At 42.8% G+C, this 21,980-nt stretch overlaps 1 protein-coding gene across 3 annotated transcripts in view; it reads right to left on the bottom strand.

Moving 5' to 3' along the window:
- Positions 1 to 21,980, bottom strand: part of zswim7 (zinc finger, SWIM-type containing 7) — a 50,252-nt gene that overhangs the window by 7,086 nt on the left and 21,186 nt on the right. For all 3 annotated transcript variants that reach the window (XM_080210711.1, XM_080210712.1, XM_080210710.1), the window contains exons 3-4: positions 16,380 to 16,401; positions 133 to 235 (exon numbers count right to left, since the gene is read on the bottom strand). In XM_080210711.1, the coding sequence (XP_080066837.1) occupies positions 133 to 235; positions 16,380 to 16,401 (125 nt within the window). The remainder of the gene's footprint in view (positions 1 to 132; positions 236 to 16,379; positions 16,402 to 21,980) is intronic.

Genomic DNA, 21,980 nt, shown 5'->3' with positions numbered 1-21,980 from the left:
ACTTGAAAGCTAGAGCTCCCTGGAGTGTGCAGTTAATGGGGAAACATATTGCCTTGTGTGATAGCGGGCCAACGGAACTAGAATGGCCATACGCACTAAAATTAAATCATTTTCAATGAGAAAACACTACACCTGGTACAGTGATCGTCCACTGGGGGAGTGAACAAGTGTAACTGAACGTTGATCCACCAACTCCAAGGCATTCAGGGCAGCTGGGCCAAAGACAAACTTTAATCTAGAGAAGAAACAACATTTAAGTCAAGTAGAAGCTTTTATATTGCCTACAGGTTGATCACAATGCAGGAGGTAACAGGAACCCAACAATATCCCAAAACATATCCAGTCTCTAAACTGAAACATTAACACTTCACTTCATTAGGAAAAGTGTTGTCCATTTTAAGGAAACCTATTCTTAAAACAAATGTGTTAAAAAGGAGCTAAATGCACTAACAAGCGTTGAGCAGGTGGACTCCTGCATATTGTACCTTTGTGAAGCAAACAGATGAAGGAGAAATCCATCAAAACACGGTTACAGGGTATAGATCCCCATATGCAAATGTGAAGTCATGAGTCCCAGAATACGAAGGCATAGTGGCACTGCTGCTTCATAGTGCCAGGAACCTAGGTCAATTCTGCTCTTGTGTGACTGCATGGAGTTTGCATGTTCTCACTATATCTGCATGGGTTTCCTCCAGGTGTTCCAGTTTCCTCCCACATTTGATTTGATTTATTATTGTCATATGTATTGGGATGTAGTGAAAAGTATTTTTTTTTTGAGTGCTATATAGGCAAAGCATACCATTCATAGAGTATATAGAGGAGAAGTAAAAGAGACTGTGCAAAATGTAGTGTTATAGTCATAGCTGGGGTGTAGAGAGAGATCAGCTGATCATAGGTGAAGGATAGGTCGTGTCTTACAAATCTTATTGAGTTCTTTAAGAAGGTGACCAAAGAGGTGGATGAGGGTAAAGCAGTTGATGTGGTGTATATGGATTTCACTAAAGCATTTGATAAGATATGGTAAGTTATTCCAAAAGATACAGAGGCATGGGATTGAGGGTGATTTAGCAGTTTGGATCAGGAATTGGCTAGCTGATAGAAGACAGAGGGTGGTGGCTGATGGGAAATATTCAACCTGGAGTTCAGTTACTAGTGGTGTACCGCAGGGATCTGTTTTGGGGCCACTGCTGTTTGTCATTTTTATAAATGACCTAGATGAGGGTGTAGAAGGATGGGTTAGTAAATTTGTGGATGACACTAAAGTTGGAGGAGTTGTAGACAGTGAGGATGGATGTTACAGTTTGCAGAGGGGCATAGATAAGCTGCAGAGCTGGGCTGAGAGATGGCAAATGGAGTTTAATGCAGAAAAGTGTGAGGTGATTCACTTTGGAAGGAGTAACAGGGATACAAAGTACTGGACTAATGGTAAGATACTTGTTAGAATGGATGAGCAGAGAGATCTCAGTGTATATGTGCATAGATCCCTGAAAGTTGGCACCCAGGTTAATAGGGCTGTTAAGAAGGCGTACGGTGTGTTAGCTTCTATTGGTAGGGGGAATGAGGTCATGTTGCTGTTTCTGTTAATTACTCAGATACCAGCGGAAGAGAAGTCCCCAGGAAGGGAGATCACTTAATCTGGAATTGGATTGAAAAAAATATAACAGTAAACGTAACAGCACAACTTAAGTGTATGAGGAGCCAGACTTCAGGCACATGGAAACTAAAACGGATTCACAGATAAAAGACGGATGTTTGTTTGGCGCCATGAGGTCATGTTACAACTGTACAAAACTCTGGTGCGGCCGCACTTGGAGTATTGTGTACAGTTCTGGTCACCGCATTATAAGAAAGATATGGAAGCATTGGAAAGGGTGCAGAGGAGGTTTACCAGGATGTTGCCTGGTATGGTGGGAAGGTCTTACGAGGAAAGGCTGAGGGACTTGAGGCTGTTTTTGTTAGAGAGAAGAAGGTTAAGAGGTGACTTAATAGAGGCATACAAGATAATCAGAGGATTAGATAGGGTGGACAACGAGAGTCTTTTTCCACGGATGGAGATGGCTAACACAAGGGGACATAGCTTTAAATTGAGGGTTGATAGACATAGGATGGATGTCAGAGTAGGTTCTTTACCCAGAGAGTAGTAAGGGTGTGGAATACCCTGCCTGAAACAGTACTGGACTCACCAACATTAAGGGCATTTAAATGGTCATTGGATAAACATAGGGATGATATTGGAATACTGTAGGTTAGATGGGCTTTAGATTAGTTTCACAGGTTGGTGTAACATCGAGGGCTGAACGGCCTGTACTGCGCTGTAATGTTCTATGTTCTATAAGGTAGGTCCATTCTAAAGTCTGACAGCAGCAGAGAAGAAGCCGTTCTTGAGTTGACTGGCGCGTGACCTCAGACCTTTGTATCTTTTTCCAATGGAAGAAGGTGAAAGAGAGTATGTCTGGGGTGTGTGAGGTCCTTGATTTGCGGGCTGGTTTTCCGAGACAGCGGGAAGTCTGGATGGAGTCAGTGGATGGGAGGCTGGTTTGTGTGATGGATTGGGCTACACTCATGACCTTTTGTAGTATTTCGCAATCTTGTGGATTGGGCATGATTAACTGTCCCTTGGTTCCCAAGATGTGTGGGTTAGGGGATTAGTGGGGTAAATACGTGGAGTTATGGGGATAGGGTAAGATGCTCTATCAGAGAGTCAGTGCAGATGCGATGGGCTGAATGTCCTCCTTCTGTACTATAGGTATTCTATGATATAATTGAACACACTGTGTCTCCAGCCTGCCACTTTGACAGAAATGTCTGTTTTGAAAACAAACTCCTATATTTTTCTTTGATCTTACTCAAATCACCAAAAACAGCTTTAGTAAAGCTGTTATTTTGGAAATGCAAAGACAAACCTTCCCTGACATCCTCCCCATGCTAATTTACTCCTCTCTGCTTATCAAAACTCCCATCTTTGTTTATAAAAATGAAGACAGATTTGTTGTATCCCCATGTGCTTTTAACATAAAAAATTCAAGGCACAAAATGAGGCCACTTTGGCCCATCATGTTGCCAGCTGGCAAAGTGCTATCCAGTGTTAATCCACCTCCCAGCTCTTGGTCTGTAGCTCTGGACGTTACAGCACTTCAAGTGCACGTCCAAGTCATTTTTAAATATGTCTGTTTTTACTAATCATTCCTCAGAAGGAAGCGTGGACTTTCACCTTCTTTCTTCATTCAACTCACCACCAACTGTTTCCACAATTCTACAAATTCCACAATTTAAAATTAATCATCTTTTGATTGTTTTACTGCTGTTTAACTTTTTTGTTTCAAGAATCTAAGGGAAGTCTCAGAATTTATCCTTGTGAGAAAAGCTCAGCTTGGAGATCGCGCCAAACAAACATCCGTCTTTTATCTGTGAATCCATTTTAGTTTCCGTGTGCCTGAAGTCTGGCTCCTCATCCACTTATGTTGTGCTGTTACATTTACTGTTATATTTTTTCAATCCAATTCCAGATTAAGAAATCTCCCTTCCTGGGGACTTCTCTTCCGCTGGTATCTGAGTAATTAACACAAACAGCTCTCATTGAGTTTGGACCGACATTGAGGGGTCACTATTAAATAGTCGAGATATCAATTCTTTGTAAAGGCATCAGACTCTGGGGCTAAACTGCAGACTCTGGCTCCTACTAGTTCTCATGTAAAGAATAAAGATTACTCACACAAGTAATTCCCAAATGCAGTATAGGAGCTCACAGCTTGATAGAACATAGAACATAGAACATTACAGCGCAGAACAGGCCCTTCGGCCCACGATGTTGCGCCGACCAGCTTTTAAAAAAAAACAACACTAACCCACTAATCTAAACCAATCCCATTTCATCCATAAACCTATCCACAGATCTCTTAAACACCCCCAAACTAGGCGCATTTACAACTGCAGCTGGCAGGGCATTCCAGTCCCTCACCACCCTCTGGGTAAAGAACCTACCCCTGACATCAGTCCTATAATTACCCCCCCTTAATTTAAAGCCGTGCCCCCTCGTGCTAGCTTTCTCCATCCTAGGAAAAAGGCTATCACTATCCACCCTGTCTAAACCTCTAATCATCTTATATGTTTCAATAAGGTCCCCTCTTAGCCGCCTTCTTTCCAGCGAAAACAACCCCAAATCTCTCAGTCTCTCCTCATAGGATCTCCCCTCCATACCAGGCAACATCCTGGTAAACCTCCTCTGCACCCTCTCCAAAGCCTCTACATCCTTCCTGTAATGTGGGGACCAGAACTGCACACAATACTCCAAGTGCGGCCGCACCAGAGTTGTGTACAGTTGCATCATGACGCTGCGACTCCTAAATTCAATCCCCCTACCTGATGGAGTATCTATACAAATAGCTTTGAATTGGTTTACGTTCATAGACGATTGTGTTTGCATGTGTGTAGATTAGATATGATTTTTGCATGATTTTATTAACACATAGAACAGTACAGGCCCTTCAGCCCTCAATGTTGTGCCAAGCTATGTCCAATCCCAAGATCAAGCTATCCCACTCCCTATCATTCTGGTGTGCTCCATGTGCCTATCCAATAACCACTTGAAAATTCCTAAAGTGTCCGACTCCACTATCACAGCAGGCAGTGTATTCCACACCCCAACCACTCTCTGAGTGAAGAACCTAACTCGAACATCCCTCTTATATCTCCCACCATGAACCTTATATTTGTGCCCCCTAGTAACAGATACATCCACCTGAGGAAATAGTCTCTGCACGTCCACTCTATCTATCTCCCTCTTCATCTTATAAACCTCTATTAAGTTGCCTCTCATCCTCCTCCGCTCTAAAGAGAAAAGCCCCAGCTCCCTCAACCTTTCCTCATAAGACCTACCCTCCAAACCAGGCAGCATCCTGGTAAATCTCCTCTGCACTCTCTCCAATGCTTCCACATCCTTCTTATAGTGAGGTGACCAGAACTGAACACAATATTCCAAATGTGGTCTCACCAAGGTCCGGTATAGTTGTAGCATAACCCCACGGCTCTTAAACTCAAACCCCCTGTTAATAAACGCTAACACACTATAAGCCTTCTTCACGGCTCTATCCACATAATTCAAAGATTTGTTGTGACAGTTTAACTAAAGTTATGCTCGACAATCCATCATCTGATCCGGAATTCCTGAATTGAGATATATATTGTGTAATACACGGAGATATATAGTGAATTTAGAAGTTCCACTGATGAATTGCTGGATTAATGCACTAACCCAATGTGACACTAAGTCAGGAACATCCTTGTGAATTGGATATCAGTATGAGTTTCTCTGACCTGTGTGAAGTCAGCCAGGATTCCCAATCCAGATTGCCGTTCAGTATGCCCTGCTGGAAACTGGACATGACACAGAGTATCATGGTGGCTGTGGTAAATACAGCACTGCTTCCCTTGCAGCCCAAAGCATTGGTTCTGCTTTGCACAACCAACTAACATTGCTAAACAAGAAAATCAAAATACTAAGCCAGTGTGAACACTGATCGTGATGTGCTTGGAACTTGTCAGAGAGACCGCCATGCCTTGACAGAATTGTTGCTCAAAATATAACAGGATCAAGTTTTAAATAAAGGGTGTAAAAGAAATAGTATACACTATAATACATATAATAATAAATATTCTATACTATAAATATTATAATAAATATTCGACACTATAACCTCCTGTCTGCAATCAATTGCTCACGAACACTAGGTGTCAGGAAAACATTTGGAACAGACCCAAGCATTCTCTTGATGTCACTGGAATAGTTGTATAGTACTTCTGGGAGTAGAAACATGGAAGAAACAGTATTTGGTTAATAAAAGTTATTATTCGTATTTTATAATGTTTTATCACTGGCTTTAGTCTCAGGTAATTTTTAAAAATTTTTACACAAGATACTGGCAAGTGGCAAATTTATTATCCATCCCAAATTGCCCTGGAGAAGGTGATGGTGAGCTGCCTCCTTAAACTATTGCGAACCATGCAGTGTAGGTACATCCACAGTGCTGTTACAGATGGTGTTCCAGGACTTTGACCCAGCATAGGCACAGCAATGCAACAACACTCAATGTTCAGCACCATCCAGGACAAAGCAGCCTGCTTGATTGTTACCCCTTCCACAGACATTCATTCCTTCAACAGCAACAAACAAAGGCAACCGTGCGCACTATCTAGATGCACTGCACCAAGATTCCTTAGGGAACACCTTCCAAACCCATGACTGCCGCCAACTAAAAGGACAAGATCAGCAGATATATGGGGACATTACCACCTGGAGATTCCCCTCCAATGTCACTCACCATCCTGACTTGGAAATATATCACCGTTCCTTCACTGTCACCGGGTCAAAATCCTGGAACTCTCTCCCTAACAGCACTGTGGGTGTACCTACACCTCAGGGACTGCAGCAACTCAAGAAGACAGCTCACCACCACCTTCTGAAGGGCAACTAAGGATAGGCACTAAATGCTGTCCCAATCTGACCTGCTTCAAGAAGACGACTATCATCTATGTACCAAAAAAACAGACGGTCAGGATAAATGGGTGTTTTCCATTTTGACAGAAAAAATAGAAAGGCAAATTATTATTAACTGGAGAGCAGATTCAAAATGCGTCCAGTCAGAGGGATCTGAGTGTCTGTGTTCATGAATCACAGAAAGTCGGCATGCAGGTACAGCACATAATAAAACTAGCAAATGGAATGTTGGCATTTATTGCAAAAGAATGGAGTATAAAAGTAAAGAAATGTTGATGAGACCACATCTGGAGTACTGGGTCCAGTTTTGGTCTCCTTATTTGAGGAAGGATGTGGTGGCATTGGAGGCAGTTCAGAGGAGGTTCACCAGATTGATTTTGGGGATGAGGGGTTGATGTATAAGGAGAGATTAAACAGTTTAAAATGGATTGATAAAGAAAATGTTGACCAAATGTTTCCTCTTATGGGGCAGTCTCAGACAACTGGTCATAGTTATAGAATCATAGAATCCCTGTAGTGCAGAAGGAGGCCATTTGGCCCGTTGAGTCTTTACTGACCACAATCCCATCCAGGTCCTATTTCCATAATCCTACACATTTATCCTGCTAATTCCCCTGCTAAGGGCCAATTTAGCGTGGCCAATCAACCTAACCCACACAACTTTGGACTGTGGGAGGAAACCAGTGCACCCAGAGGGAACCCATGCAGACACAGGGAGAGCATGCAAACTCCACACAGCCACTGACCTGAGGCTGGAATTGAACCTGAGTCCCTGGTGCTGTGAGGGAGCAGTGCTAACCACTGTGCCACTCTATACGTTGAGATGAGGAGAAACTACTTCCTGCAGAGGGTGGTGAATTTGTGGAACTTGCTGCTTTATAATGTGGTGGAGTCTGAAATGTTAAATGGTTTCAAGAGGCAGATAGCGGAAGATACAAAAGTCTGAGATCAACCAACTCAAAAACAGCTTCTTCCCTGTGGCCATCAGACTTTTGAATGGACTTACCTTGCATTAAGCTGATCTTTCTCTACACCCTTGCTATGACTGTAACACTACATTATGCAACCCCTTCTTTTCCTTTTCCCCTCTTTACTCTATGATTTGATTTATTATCATCACATGTATTGGGATACAGTGAAAAGTATTGTTTCTTGCGCGCTACACAGACAAAACATGCTGTTCATAGAGTATATAGGTACATTTTGTAGTTAGGACAGCAGATTTCCTTCCCTAAAGGACATTAGTAAACCAGATGAATTTTTACAATGATCAACAATAGTTTCATGATCATCATTAGACTTTTAATTACAGATTTTTAATGAATTCAAATTTCACCATTTGCCATGGTGGGATTCGAACCTGGGTTCCCAGAGCATTACCCTGGGTCTCCGGATTATTAGTCCAGTAACAATACCATTATGGCCCTGCCTCCTATTGACGCAGGTGATGTGGGCATGGTTCTCAATCAGTACTTGTCTTCACAAGGGAAAGAAATGATTCAGACATTCCAGTTAAAGAGGAGGAGTGTGAAATATTAGTTACAATAAGCAAAGTGGGAGATGAAGTACTGGAGGAAATTACATCCTTGAAGATGGATAAATCACCAGGGCCAGATGGATTGTATCCTAAGCCATTGAAGGAAACCAGGGAAGAAATAGCAGATACTCTGAGGATCATTTTCCAATCCTAACTTGATACAGGCGAGGGCCCACAGGACTGAAGGTCTAAGGACCTTGTACCATTATTTAGAAAGGTTGTGAGAGATAGGCCAGAGAACTACAGGTCGGTCAGTCTGAGTTCAGTGGTGGGAAAATTAAAGGAAACAATTTTAAGAGACAAGGTAAACTTCCACAGAAAGGCGTGGATTGGTCAGGGATAGTCAGTGTGGTTTTGTACATGAAAGATCTAGTCTTACTAACTTAATATAATTTTTTAAGGAAGTAACTGGGAGGATTGAGGAGGGTAGTGCAGTGGATGTTGTTTACATGGATTTCAGTAAGGCCTTTGACAAGATCTCACATAGCAGACTGGTCAGAAAAATTTAATTCAATGGGATAATGTTCAATTTATTTTTATTCATTCATGGGACATGGGCATCGCTGGCCGGCCAGCATTTATTGCCCCATCCCTAATTGCCTGAGGGCAGTTGAGAGTCAACCACATTGTAGGCCTGACCAGGTAAGAACAGCAGATTCCCTTCCCTAAAGGACATTAGTGAACCAGATGGGTTTTTCCAACAATTGACAATGGTTTCACGGTCATCAGTAGATTCTTAATTCCAGATATTTTTTATTGAATTCAAATTCCACCATTTGCTGTGGCGGGATTCAAACCCAGGTCCCCAGAACATTAGGTGAATTTCTGGATTAATAGTCTACTGACAGTACCACCAGGCCTCCCCATAAGTGACAGGAAACAAAGAGTAATGGGCAATGGATGTTTTTGTGAATGGAAAGAGGTTTCCAGTGATGTTCTAAGGGCTCAGTATTAGGCCCCTTGGTGTTTGTTATCTACATTAATGATTTAAACTTAAATGTGAGTGACACGATTAGGAAATTTGCAGATAGAGTAAAATACCAGATCAGCCTTCTCTGGAGGAAGGTGCCCAGTTCTAGGCAACACTTTTGCAACAATATGAAGGCTATGGTGAGAGTGCAAGAAGATTTGTAAGAATGGTTGGAAGGCTGAGGGACTTCAGTTATGAGATCAAATTGATGAAGCGGGGTTACTCTCCTGAGAGAAGGGATGGTTTAAAGGAGATTTGATAAAATCATTCAATATCATGAAGGGTCCAGGAGGAGTAGAGAGAGAGAAATTATCCCCTCAGAGGGGTTGAGAATCCAGGTCATAAATTTAAGGTGATAAACAAAAGAACCAAATGCCACACAAAAAACATTATGCAGCAAGTGTTTCGGTTCTGAAATGTACAGCCTGAGAACGTGGCAGGTTCAACTGGGCTTTCAAAAGGGAATCGCTCAAGTACCTGAAGATGAAAATGTACAGGTTTTTGCAGAAAGGGCAAGTGAATGGGTCTATGGGAATTGCTCTTGCAGACAGCCAGTGGGAACTCCACTGACCTCTTTTTGTGCAGTAATCTTTCAATGATCCTGCACATTGCACCTTTGTTGCCATAAAAATATCAGATTGGGTTCCCTCCTAAGTCTGAAAATCAGCCTAGCTTTTAAAAATCATAGAATTTAGCACCCCCCTGTGGCTACGAAATGTATATTGACATTTGATCCCTACCATTATTCTGAAATGTAACTCACAACTGATGTTAAACTGAAGTTGTCATCACACCGCTCCTTGAATAAGGGTATCAGATTTACCATTTTTCTCCCCAACTTTCCTGTACCTAGGTGAGATTTGAAGATTGGCAAGTCTTTCTTCTACCCCCCATCCCAATTTCTTTCAGCAACTTGGGACATATCCTCTATCTTCACTACAGAAGGTGCAAAGAAATTCCAGCAATAGCATGACTGAGGAGGTAGAAGGAACTTGGTGAAATTTCAACCACTACGGAAGCAGTACTCAGCAAACTGGTGGAGCTGTAGGTTGACAAGTCACTCGGTGCTGATGGAATTCACCTTAGGGTTTTGAAGGAGGAGGCAAATGAGGATTAAATGTGTTGGTGTTAATTTTCCAAAATTTGCTAGATTCTGGAAAGATTCCATCAGATTGGAAAGTAGCAAATATAACCCCTTAGATCAAGAAAGGAGGGAAGCAGAATCTGGGAAACTATAGGTCAGTTAGCTTGACCTCTGTCATGGAGAGGGTGTTAGAATCAATCGTCAAGGAGGAAAAGTTGCTCACTGAGAAAAACTCAAGGTAATCAGGAAATATCAGCATGGTTTTGTGAAAGGGAAATCACATTTAACCAATTTATTGGGGTTCTTTGAAGGAGTCACATGTGCTGTGGATAAAGGAGAACTAGTGGATATACCATACTTGGATTTTCACAAAGCAGACAAGGCATTTGATAAGGTTATTGCGGAAAATAAAAGCTCACAGTGTAGGAAGTAACTTGTTGGCATTCCCGCAGGGGTCGGTGCTGGGACCTCAACAGTTTACAATTTATATCAATGACTGAGATGAAAGGAGCGAAGGCAAGGTAGCTAAATTTGAAGATAACACAAAGATAGGTAGGATAGCATGTTGTGAAGAGGACAAGAGGTTGAGTGAGTGGACAAAACTCTGGCCAATGAAGTCTGTGGAATTGTTCATTTTGACAGGAAGAATAAAAGAGCAATGTGTTAATTAAAAAGTGAATGACTGCAAAATTCTGAGACATGGAAGGATCAGGGTGTTCTAATGTATGAGTCATAAAAGGTCTCTCTGCAGGTACAGCGAGTAATTAAGGTGGCTAATGGAATCACTATCCTTTATTATAAGTGGAATTGGACATAAAATTTACAATGTTATACTTCAGTTATACAGAGCATTGGTGAGACCACATCTCAGATATACAGTTTTTGTCTCCAGGATGTGAATACATTGGAGGTAGTTCAGGGAGGTTGGAAATATAGAAACATAGAAGATAGGAGCAGGAGGAGATCATTTGGCTCTTCGAACCTGCTCCACCGTTCATTACGATCATGGCTGGTCATCCAATTCAACAGCCTAATCCTGCTTTTTCCCCATAATCTTTGATCCCATTCACCCCAAGTGCTATATCCAGCTGCCTCTTGAATACATTCAATGTTTTGACACCAACTACTTCCTGTTGTAATGAATTCTACAGACTCATCACTCTCTGGGTGAAGAAATCTCTCCTCACCTCTGTCCTAAATGATCTACCCTGAATCCTCAGACTGTGACCCCTGGTTCTGGACTCCCCCACCATCGGGAATATCCTTCCTGCATCTACCCTGTCTAGTCCTGTTAGAATTTTATAAGTCTCAATGAGATTCCCCGCTCATTTGTCTGAACTCCAGTGAAAACAATCCTAACCTGGTCAATCTCTCCTCATACATCAGTCTCGCCATCCCCGGAATCAGCCTGGTAAACCTTTGCTGCGCTTCCTCAAGAGCAAGAACATCCTTCCTCAGAAAAGGAGACCAAAACTGCACACAATACTCTAGGCGTGGACTCACCTGTATAATCGCAACAATACATCCCTGCTCCTGTACTCAAAACCTCTCACAATAAAGGCCAACGTATCATTTGCCTTCTTTACCACCTGCCGTACCCACATGCTTACCTTCAGTGACTGGTGCACAAAGACACCCAGGTTCCTCTGCACACTCCCCTCTCCCAATTTACAGCCATTCAGGTAGTAATCTGCCTTCTTGTTTTTGCTTCCAAAGAAAATAACCTCACATTTATCCAAATTATACTGCATCTGCCATTGATTAGCCCACTCACTCAACCTGTCCAGATCGTTCTGAAGGATCTTTACATCCTCGTCACAGTTCACCCTCCCAACTTGGTATCATCTGCAAACTTTGAGATGTTACATTTTGTTCCCTCATCCAAATCATTAATATATATTGTGAATAGCTGGGGTCCCAGCACTGATCCCTGTGGCACCCCACTAGTTACTGCCTGCCAATTTAAAAGCACCCATTAATTCCTACTCTTTGTTTCCTCTCTGCCAACCAGTTTTCTATCCACCTCAATACACTTCCCCCAACCCCATGCCCTTTAATCTTGCACAAAAATCTCTTATGTGGGACTTTGTCAAATATTGTCTGAAAGTCCAAATATACCACATCGACTAGCTTCCCCTTGTCAACTCTACTAGTTATATCTACCAACTTCTTCCACCATGAAAAAGATACAAAAGTCTGAGGACACTGACTCCAGAACAGCTTCTTCCCTGCTGCTATCAGATTTTTGAATGGACCTACCTTCCACTAAATTGTTCTTTCTCTACACTCTAACTTTGACTGCAACACTACATTCTGCACCCTCTACTTTCCTATGAACAGGAAGCTTTGTCTGTATAACGTGCAAGAAGCAATACTTTTCATTGTATACTAATACATGTGACAATAATGAATCAAATCAACTCAAATCAAATTAAAAAGGTTCAGATCAGTAATGGAGAACAGAAAGATCCAATTTAAAGCAGGACTTCTGAATTGGAAGAGGGCTAACTTCAGTAGGATAAGAGGGCATGCAGTCCAGACAAATTAGAATCAACTGAAACAGACCAATGGGTGAGATTTAATGATGTTTCACATACAGGGCAGCTCAAGTCCGACAAGAACAAAAAGTCAGGCAACTAAAACCAGGTTTCCTTGGAAGATAAGGGAGATAAAAAAAAAACGATGAGTGAAACAAAGTGTATGATGCATCTCAGGTGAATTGTTGAAGTGGGAACCAGGCCAAACACAAAACGTTGAGAGAAGAAACATAGAAACTAGAAGGAGTAGGCCATTCTGCCCTTCGAGTCTCTTCCAGCCTTCAAGCCTGTTCCACCATTCATTATGATCATGGCTGATCATCAAATTCAATATCCTGATCCCCCTTTCCCCCAGATCCCTTGATTCCTGTAGCCCCAAGAGCGGTATCTAATTTCTTTTTGAAATCAGATGACATTTTGGCTTCAACTACATTCTGTGGGAGTGAATTCCACAAATTCACCACCCTCTGGGTGAAAAAATTTCTCCTCACCTCAGTTCTGAAAGGTTACCCCTTATCCTCAAACTACAACCCCAAGTTCTGCATTCCCCCACCATCAGGAACATTCTTTCTGAATCTACCTTTCCTAACCCTGTTAGAATTTATAAGTTTCGATGAGATCCCCTCTCACTCTTCTAAATTCCAGTGAATATAATCCTAACCGACTTAGTCTCTCCTCATATGACAGACCTGCCATCCCAGGATTCAGCCTGGGAAACCTTCGCTGCGCTCCCTCTACAGCAAGGACATCCTTCCTCAGATAAGGACACCAAAACCGCTCACAATACTCCAGGTGTGGCCTCACCAACGCCCTGTACGATTGCAGCAAAACATCCCCATTCCTATAGTCAAATCCTCTCACTATAAAGGCCAACATACCATTTACCTTCTTTACTGTCTGCTGTATCTGTGTGCTTACTTTCAGTGACTGATGCACAAGGACTCCAAGGTCTCGCTGAGTATCCGCTTCTCTCAATTTACACCCATTCAAATAATAATCTGTCTCCCTATTATTGCTGGCAAAGTGGATAACGTCACATTTATCCACATTGAGCTGCATCTGCCATGCAGATACCCACACACTCAGCCTGTCCAAATCACGCTGAAGCATCTCTGCATCCTCCTCACAGCTCACCCTCTAACCCAACTTTATATCATCTGCAAATTTGGAGATATTGCATTCAGTTCCCTCTTCCAAATCATTAATATTTAATCTGAACAGTTGGGGTCCGAGCACAGGTCCCTGTGGAACCCCACTAGTCATTGACTGCCATGGACGAAAAGGGATTGGTATAGGCTAGTGGGTCATTGTTTTTGTAACTGGTCGGCGCAACATCGTGGGCCGAAGGGCCTGTTCTGCGCTGTAATGTTCTATGTTCTATGTTCTAATCAGAAAAAGACCCATTTATGCCAACTCTTTGTTTCCTATCTGCTAACCAGCTTTCTATCCATCTCAAGACATTATCTGCAATCCCATATGCTTTAATTTTACGTAGTAGTCTGTTATGTGAGACCTTGTTGAAAGCCTTCTCAAAGTCCACTGGTTCTCCTCGGTTAACTCTACTAGTTACAGCCTCAAAACATTCCAATAGATTCATCAAGCATGATTTCCCTTTTGTAAATCCATGCTGACTGTCTGATTATCCCACTGCCTTCCAAATGCTGAGATATGAAATCCTTGATAATGGACACTAGCAACTTCCCCGGTACCGACATTAGGCTCAATGATTTATAGTTCACTGTTTCCTCTCTACCTCCCTTTTTGAATAGCAGACTTACATTAGCTACCCTTCAATCTGCAGGAACTATTTCAGAGTCCAAAGAATTTTGGAAAATAACCACCAATGGATCTACTATTTCCAGGGCTACTTCCTTAAGTACTCTGAGATGAAGATGATCAGAACCTGGAGATTTATCCACCTTCAATCCCATCAATTTCCCCAAAACCATTTCTCTACTAATACAGATTTCCTTCAGCTCCTCACTAAAACTTGTTTCTCCCAGAACTTCTGGCACATTATTCATGTCTTCCTTTGTGAAGACTGAAGCAAAGTATAAATTTAATCCCTCAGCCATTTCTTTATTCCCCATTATGAATTCTCCCGTTTCTGACAGTAAAGGGCTTACATTCGTTTTTGTCAATTTTTTTCTCTTGATATACCTATAGAAACTTTTACAGTCAGTTTTCATGTCCCCACTAGTTTACTCTTGTACTTTATTTTTCACGTCTTAATCAATCCCTTGGTCTGCCTTTGCTGAATTTTAAACTGCTCCCAATCCTCAGGCCTATTGCTTTTTCTTGCCAATTTGTGTGGAAGTGAAGAGAAAAGTAAGACTGGCAAAGAGAGAGCATGAGAATAGAATGGTAATTCGTGTAAAAGGGAACCCAAGATTCTTCTACCAGCATCTAAATAGTAAGTGGGTAGTACGAGGTAGACTGAGTCCTTTATGATTAGACGCACATGGCACATCTAAAGTACTTAATTAGCACTTTGTACTGTTTACCAAAGAGGAGTAAGCTGACAAAATATCAGAAGCTGAGATGGTAGAAATAATGGATATGGTGAAAATTGATAGGTGGGATGTATCAGAAAGGCTGGCCATTCTTTTTTTTCTTGTGACTGTGAAGCAAGAAACTGATGTGGAGATGCCGGTGTTAGACTGAGGTAAACACAGTAAGAAGTCTGACAACACCAGGTTTAAGTCCAACCGATTTATTTTATTAACCAATAAACTGGTTGACTTAAATCTGGCGTTGTCAGACTTCTTACTGTATTAAAGCAAGAAACTAACAGGAGTCTGAGAGCACCATGTCTTTAACTTTTCAACGTGATGTGGAGTCACTGGATGGGCCAGCATTTGTTGTTCATCCCAAATTGCCCTTCAGAGGATGGAATCTACTTGAATTGCTACAGTCCATCTGGTGACCATAAGACAAAGGATCAGGAATAAGCCATCTGGCCCATCAAGTCTACTCCACCATTTATGAGAACATGACCAACCTGAGATGATAATCCTTAACTCCAGTTTCCCGCCTTATCCCCATAACCCTTGATTCCCTTACTGATTAAAAGTACCTTGAAGACACTTAATGACCCAGTCTCTACAGCCCTCCATGGTAAAGAATACCACAGGTTCACTCCCCTCTGACAGAAGAAATTCCTCATCATCTCTCTCCTAAATGCCTCATCACTACCTTAAACTATGATTAAGTTCTCTGGTCCTAGACACTCCACAAGAGAAACAATCTCTCAGCATCTCGGTGTAGGTACACCTACAATGCTACCACCTAGGAGAGGTTATTGAAAATTCAGATATTAGAGTTCCTAAATACTGGTGTAGAATGGAGATTGCATTATTCACCAGATACACTGAGACCATTTGATAAAATATTTGACGACACAGTCGTCACCTTATCCAAACTCCTATGTGAGTTGCTAAACAATCCACTCACTTCTACATCACTCAGATTAAGAATTGCAGACTGTGTATTTAACAAGACCCAGTTGTTGATTAATGGCCACGGCAAAATTAAATGGGGGATTGAAACACGATTTGCACAGACAGCTTATTTACACTCACACCCTGAAACAATTGGATAAACCATACATAAAATATTAATTTTAAAGTATTCATCATTGACAGTAATATCAATAATGCAATCCAAGCTTATTCCAGAATCAAATAAGACATTTATCAAATGGTTTCTTAACTACAGAGCCAAAGAACAGATGGAGAAGCTCTCCCACTTGTACTCACGCCAGTAGCAGTTCATCCGTCACTGGAAAAAAACAAGAAACAAGGAAGCTCATTAGTGCCTATTTTGCAAACATATCCTCTCAAAGCAAACCTAACAACAACACTCTCAGTCAGACACAATGAATTGTACAAAACAGAAATCCAACCAGTGCTAAAAAAATGTCTGTCTGCCTCTGGCACTAAACTTACCGAGTCTCGCTGGCTCCCAACTCATTCCATTCAACAGTTACTACTAATTTTTAAAATCTGATTTATTATTGTCACATTAACATACAGTGAAAAATATTGTTTCTTGCACGCTATACCATTCAGAGAGAAGAAGACAAGAAAGTGCAGAATGTAGTGTTACAGCCACAGCTAGGGTGTAGAGAAACGTCAACTTAATGCAAGGTAAGTCCATTCAAAAGTCTGACAGCAGCAGGGAAGAAGCTGTTCTTGAGTTGGTTGGTACATGACCTCAGACTTTTGTATCTTTTTTCCGATGGCAGAAGTTGAAAGAGGGGCTGTCCGGGGTGCATGGGGTCCTTAATTATGCTGGCTGCTTTGCCGAGGCAGCAGGAAGTGTAGACAGATTCAATGGACAGGAGGCTGGTTTGTGTGATGGATTGGGCTACATTCATTTGTAGTTTCTTCAGTCTTGGGCAGAGCAGGAGCCAGACCAAGCTGTGATACAACCAGAAAGAATGCTTTGTATGGTGCATCTGTAAAAGTTGGTGAGAGTCGGAGCTGACATGCCAAATTTCCTTAGTCTTCTGAGAAAGTAGAGGCATTGGTGGGCTTTCTTAACTATAGTGTCAGCATGGGGGGACCAGGATAGATTGTTGGTGATCTGGACACCTAAAACTTGAAGCTCTCGACCCTTTCTACTTCATCCCCATTGATGTAGACAGGGGCATGTTCTCCTTTACACTCCCTGGAGCTGATGACAATCTCCTTTGTTTTGTTGACATTGAGGGAGAGATTCTTGTCCTTGCACCAGTTTACCAGATTCTCTATCTCAATCCTGTACTCTGTCTCATCATTGTTTGAGATCCGATCCACTACAGTGGTGTTATCAGCAAACGTGAAAATCGAATTGGTGGGGAATTTGGCCAGTCATAGGTTTATAAGGAGAATAGTTGGGGGCTGAGAACACAGCCTTGTGGGACACCTGTGTTGAGGATGATCGTGGAGGAGGTGTTGTTGCCTCACTGATTGTGGTCTGTGAGTTAGAAAGGGTCTATTAAGGAAGGAACTCCCAGTGACTGCTGTAAGTGGGCATGGCTACGACTGGTTCAAAAGGGGGAATCAGCCAGGGCTCTCACAGCTACGCAGGCCCAATGAATACTGCTGGGAAATTGATTACTATTGGCTGAGACTGGATTGTGATGGTTCTGTGGTTAAAACCATGATAAATGGGAATCAAGTAGATAAGGTTGTTAAGAAGGCATACGGTGTCTTGGCGTTTATTGGTAGGGGGATTGAATTTAGGAGTCGCAGCGTCATGATGCAACTGTACACAACTCTGGTGCGGCCGCACTTGGAGTATTGTGTGCAGTTCTGGTCCCCACATTACAGGAAGGATGTAGAGGCTTTGGAGAGGGTGCAGAGGAGGTTTACCAGGATGTTGCCTGGTATGGAGGGGAGATCCTATGTGGAGAGACTGAGAGATTTGGGGTTGTTTTCGCTGGAAAGGAGGCGGCTAAGAGGGGATCTTATTGAAACATATAAGATGATTAGAGGTTTAGACAGGGTAGATAGTGATAGCCTTTTTCCTAGGATGGAGAAAGCTAGCACGAGGAGGCACGACTTTAAATTAAGGGGGGGTAGTTATAGGACGGATGTCAGGGGTAGGTTCTTTACCCAGAGGGTGGTGGGGGAATGGAATGCCCTGCCAGCTGCAGTTGTAAATGCGCCTGGTTTGGGGGTGTTTAAGAGATCTGTGGATAGGTTTATGGACGAAATGGGATTGGTTTAGATTAGTGGGTTAGTGTTGTTTTTTTTTAAAAGCTGGTCGGCGCAACATCGTGGGCCGAAGGGCCTGTTCTGCGCTGTAATGTTCTATGTTCTAAATTCGCAATAAAGTGGATGAACTTGCAGCGTGGATCAGTACCTGGGACTTTGATGTTGTGGCCATTTCAGAGACATGGATAGAGCAGGGTCAGGAATGGCTGTTGCAGGTCCCGGGGTTCAAATGCTTTAGTCGGAGTAGAGAAGGAGGTAGAGGGGGGGAGGGGTAGCATTATTGGTCAAGGACTGTATCACAGTGTCAGAGAGGAAGTTTGAAGAGGACTTGTCTGTTGAGGTAGTATGGGCGGAGATTAGAAATAGGAGAGGAGGTCACCCTGTTGGGAGTCTTTTATAGACCTCCTAAAAGTTCTAGAGAGGTTGAGGAAAGGATTGCGGAGACGATCCTGGTTAGGAGTGAAAGTAATAGGGTAATTGTTATGGGGGACTTTAACTTTACTAATATTGATTGGAATTGCTATAGCTCTAGCTCGTTAGAGGGGTCAGTTTTTGTACAAAGCGTGCAGGAGGGTTTTTTGAGTCAGTATGTTGACAGGCCAACTAGAGGTGAGGCTATATTGGATTTGGTGCTGGGAAATGAGCCAGACCAGGTGCTAGACTTGGAAGTTGGGGTGCATTTTGGTGATAGTGACCACAATTCGGTTACGTTCACCTTAGTGATGGAAAGGGATAGGCATGAACCTCAGGCCAGTAGTTTTAGCTGGGGGAAGGGTAATTATGAGGCCATTAGGAGAGAATTAGGAAGCATAGGTTGGACTAGGAGATTACAGGGACTGGGAACGTCCGAAATGTGGAGTTTTTTCAAGGAGCAGCTACTGCGAGTCTGTGATAGGTATGTCCCTGTCAGGCAAGGAGGAATTGGTAGGGCTAGGGAACCATGGTGCACTAAAAAAGTTGATTCGTTGGTTAAAAAGAAAAAGGAGGCTTATGTTCGGATGAGACTTGAGGGCTTGGGTAGTGCACTAGAAAACTTTAGATTGGCTAGGAGGGAGTTGAAGAGTGAGTTAAGAAGGGCTAAAAGAGGACATGAGAAGACTTTGGCTGATAGGATTAAGGAGAATCCTAAGGCGTTCTATAGGTATGTCAAGAACAGAAGGTTGGTTAGGGCAAGATTAGGGCCAGTTATAGACAGCAGAGGGAAGTTATGTGTGGAACCGGAAGAGATTGGAGAGGCATTGAACCAATATTTCTCTTCGGTGTTCACGCAGGGGGACAAGAATATAGCTGAGGAGGACACTGGGTTGCAGGGGAGTAGAATAGACAGTATTACAGTTGATAAGGAGGATGTGCTGGATATTCTTGAGGGATTGAAGATAGATAAGTCCCCTGGTCCGGATGGGATTTACCCTAGGATTCTCTGGGAGGCAAGAGGAGTGATTGCAGAGCCTCTGGCTCTGATCTTCAGGTCGTCGTTGGCCTCTGGTATAGTACCGGAAGATTGGAGGTTAGCGAATGTTGTCCCATTGTTTAAGAAGGGGAACAGAGACTTCCCCGGGAATTATAGACCGGTGAGTCTCACTTCTGTTGTGGGCAAGGTTTTAGAAAAAATTATTAGGGATAGGATTTATAGTTATTTGGAGAGTAATGAATTGATTGGAGATAGTCAGCATGGTTTTGTGGAGGGTAGGTCGTGCCTTACTAACCTTATTGAGTTTTTTGAAAAAGTGACCAAAGAGGTGGATGGGGGTAAGGCAGTTGACGTGGTATATATGGATTTTAGTAAGGCGTTTGATAAGGTTCACCATGGTAGGCTTCTGCAGAAAATGCAGATGTATGGGATTGAGGGTAATCTAGGAAATTGGATCAGGAATTGGCTAGCAGATAGGAGACAGAGGGTGGTGGTTGATGGTAAATATTCGTCATGGAGTTCGGTTACGAGTGGTGTGCCTCAGGGATCTGTTTTGGGGCCACTGCTGTTTGTAATTTTTATTAATGATCTGGATGAGGGTATAGTTGGGTGGATTAGTAAATTTGCTGATGACACCAAAGTCGGAGGTGTGGTAGATAGTGAGGAAGGGTGTCATAGTTTGCAGGAAGACTTGGACAGGTTGCAGAGCTGGGCCGAGAGGTGGCGGATGGAGTTTAATGCGGAGAAGTGTGAGGTAATTCACTTTGGTAGGAATAACAGATGTGTTGAGTATAGGGCTAACGGGAGGACTTTGAATAGTGTGGATGAACAGAGGGATCTAGGTGTATGTGTACATAGATCCCTGAAAGTTGGGAATCAAGTAGATAGGGTGGTTAAGAAGACATACGGTGTCTTGGCGTTTATTGGTAGGGGGATTGAATTTAGGAGTCGCAGCGTCATGTTGCAACTGTACACAACTCTGGTGCAGCCGCACTTGGAGTACTGTGTGCAGTTCTGGTCCCCACATTACAGGAAGGATGTGGAGGCTTTGGAGAGGGTGCAGAGGAGGTTTACCAGGATGTTGCCTGGTATGGAGGGGAGGTCCTATGAGGAGAGACTGAGGGATTTGGGGTTATTTTCGCTGGAAAGAAGGCGGCTAAGAGGGGATCTTATTGAAACATATAAGATGATTAGAGGTTTAGATAGGGTGGACAGTGATAGCCTTTTTCCTCGGATGGAGAAAGCTAGCACGAGGGGGCATGGCTTTAAATTAAGGGGGGGTAGTTATAGGATGGATGTCAGGGGTAGGTTCTTTACCCAGAGGGTGGTGAGGGATTGGAATGCCCTGCCAGCTACGGTTGTAAATGCGCCTAGTTTGGGGGCGTTTAAGAGATCCGTGGATAGGTTTATGGACGAAAAGGGATTGGTTTAGGTTAGTGGGTCATTGTTTTTTTAACTGGTCGGCGCAACGTCGTGGGCCGAAGGGCCTGTTCTGCACTGTAATGTTCTATGTTCTATGTTCTAAATGGCTATCCTGGAAGGAGCACGGCTAACTCCTGAAACACTGCAACCCCAGAATGACTCACCTTGTTGAGGAGAGAGGAGGAAAATGGGGAGAAACATTAAAATTGATCTCTGTTGTGAAGAATTTGACACAAGTTAGGAAACTGTCAAGGCAGTGATGGATAATAGATGGATATGGTAATCACAGAATACTACAGTGCAAAAGAGGCTGTTTGGCCCATCGAGTTAATCTACTGGCTGTTTTTAAAAAAAGTTAACCCAGGGGTTGAAAGTTCAAATCCCACCATGGCAAATTGTGAAACTGAATTCATAAATCTGGCACCAGAACAAATTAGACACTTTTCACAATTTGACATCTTGTAGGCCGTGGGAAGCCTGGTTTATAAAAATAGCACCAGCATCTCATAACTTGAGTTTCGCAACGCTGGATTCTCCTTGTGATCTAAACAATTCTTCATTCACTGCCACCTACGGTTAGTTAGTGCAATTCTGAATAGTTCTTAATTTCATCTTTAATTATGGACTGGAGATGAGTGAATACAACCAATTCTGGTTTCCTCTCTAGTAACCAAGGAGATTGCCAGCAGGGACAGGTATATTGACCAGGCTGAGTCTCTCAGAGACCCTTACCCACAGGCACTCAGTAACCCCTACCCACATCCCCACAAAAGCCCCTACCCAAATCCCCACAAAAGCCTCTACCCACATCCCCACAGAAACCC

Source organism: Carcharhinus amblyrhynchos, chromosome 23 (assembly GCF_965287045.1).
Source record: "Carcharhinus amblyrhynchos chromosome 23, sCarAmb.v2.hapA, whole genome shotgun sequence".
Lineage (NCBI taxonomy): Eukaryota > Metazoa > Chordata > Chondrichthyes > Carcharhiniformes > Carcharhinidae > Carcharhinus > Carcharhinus amblyrhynchos.
This window is presented reverse-complemented; position numbering and strand designations above follow the sequence as displayed.